Source organism: Triticum urartu, unplaced genomic scaffold (genome assembly GCF_003073215.2).
Source record: "Triticum urartu cultivar G1812 unplaced genomic scaffold, Tu2.1 TuUngrouped_contig_5517, whole genome shotgun sequence".
Taxonomy (NCBI): Eukaryota; Viridiplantae; Streptophyta; class Magnoliopsida; order Poales; family Poaceae; genus Triticum; species Triticum urartu.
In genome coordinates this window covers 3,745-5,661 of record NW_024116198.1, presented here as the reverse complement: position 1 = coordinate 5,661, position 1,917 = coordinate 3,745, and the positions used below count along the sequence as shown (strand labels likewise).

The 1,917-nt window shown below is 49.7% G+C and overlaps 1 protein-coding gene across 1 annotated transcript; it reads left to right on the top strand.

The window, feature by feature from the left end:
* Nucleotides 1-1,334, top strand: LOC125529322 (putative protein TPRXL; the record flags this gene model as incomplete). The annotated part of the gene is given in 1 exon segment (XM_048693735.1): nucleotides 1-1,334. A coding segment is annotated over 1 exon segment (780 nt), but the record flags the coding sequence as incomplete, so codon positions are not given.
* Nucleotides 1,335-1,917: the final 583 nt, after the last annotated feature.

Here is a 1,917-nt window from a genome sequence, read left to right as displayed (position 1 = left end):
TCCATGTCCGACGAGACACTGGCCAAGGCCAGCGAGGAGCACGCCACCGTCCCCAAGCGGAGGAGCACGTATAAGTCTTCCATTTCCTCCCTACCGCCCCCGCCGCCTCCGCCACCCCCGCCGTTCCTTGTCCACAGTTACCACCCTGCGGCCGACCGCCGGACCACTGCGGCGAAGAGCTTCAAGGAGGAGCTGCAGGATCACAGCACAAGAGGCAGAGGAGACCACGACCATTACTCGCAGCAGAGTTCGCAGAGCTTCAACAGTTCATCTACTTACACCAACTCCTCGCCGGCGACGCCAAGAAGCTCTTTCGATGGCTCCTCCTCGTCGCCGTCATCGCCGTCAGTCGGTAGATCAGTGAGAACAATCAGGCCAAGAGAAGGGATCCAACCCAAAATCCAAGAAGTGACCGACGAAGACGAAGCCGGCAATGCACCGGATAGCTCGCATGGATCAGAAGAGCCATATGGATACAGAGAGTACCAAGCCGTCCCAAGGTTCCAGTACGAGAGGAGGAGCAGCGACCCAATCCTGGGCATAGTGGCGGTCTCCTCGGACGAGACCGAGAGCAGCGACGACGACGAGGACGGCGTTGGCGCCTACTCCACGAGGACGAACTCGCCGAGGGAGTCGCCGCCGACGCCGGAGGTGGACGAGAACGAGGTGGACAAGAAGGCGGAGGAGTTCATCGCAAGGTTCAGAGAGCAGATCAGGCTGCAGAGGATCGCGTCCATCAAGAAGTCCGCCGGACCCCGCGGCCTCAAGCACGGCAAGTAGCTCGCTCGGCTCGACTGGCTCGTCGCCGGTGTTCATCCGTCTCCGGCCGGCGATGGTTTTGCTAATTAAGCTTTTCGGTGAACTAGTAGCTAATGTTCAGAGATAACATACTACATCGCTATAGTATCAAGAACCACCTGTAAACATTCGTATAGGTGATGAATGGGAGTGTATTGTGTTCGTGTCATGAACTCATGATCATGACACGCTGGTGTTTTTTGGGGGGTCATCAAGAGGTCGATGATCCATCGGACCATCTCTAGGTTTATAATTAGGCTGAATTGGTTTGCCTAAGTGACTGCTGGAGTACCACTGTATCTTTCTTCTCCAACTGACCACCTGTAGTATTCTCCATTTGGTGAGTAGTTCAGTAAGTTCAGCTCACCTTTACAGCAGCATTCAGCTCAGCTTCAGATAGTGTGGAATCTGATCCTGCCACCTGCTCTTTATCTCGCCGAATGAATTCGGATCCCTCGTTTGGATGGGTGGTCCAAAATTATCCAGTTGTGTTCACTGCGATCGGCCTGTAATTAATTTGTTGTTGTTGTTGTTGTTGTTGTTGTTGTTGTTGTTGTTGTTGTTGTTGTTGTTGTAATCGAACTACCTTTGCCATACCGAACGTACCCGATTCACGGATTCGTCATGGACACTGCGCACCAGATTCACCGAGATAGAAAAATGACTCATGTTCTACGTCTCCTCTTGCGAAAACATCCCATTTGGATAGATTTTACTCAATTTTAAACAAAAATATTTGGCAATTTTAAGTGAGATCATTTGGATTTCCCATTTTTACTTGCGGTATATGGATTATATGTGCTGTTAGTATGGCAGCTATAGTAGAAGTTTTTTTTTTTTGCGGTAATAGCTATAGTAGAAGTTGAGTAGCTTGTATTTGGTCGTTGGGACTTGGAAGCACGTTAAGGTTAGTGCGATGTTGACGCGTCACTGTCTAAGTGTGTATCTGTATTCGCCTGCATGCTTTGTCATCCTGGCATCATGCTGAAACTGCTCCATGGATAAGGTTTTATTCTGAACTTTGAAAAAACAACATCTGCAAGCCTTTCTTTAGCAGCATAATCCTACAGTCGATCAGGTATCATTGCTAAGTCGTTGTACTATTATTATTTAGAAGCA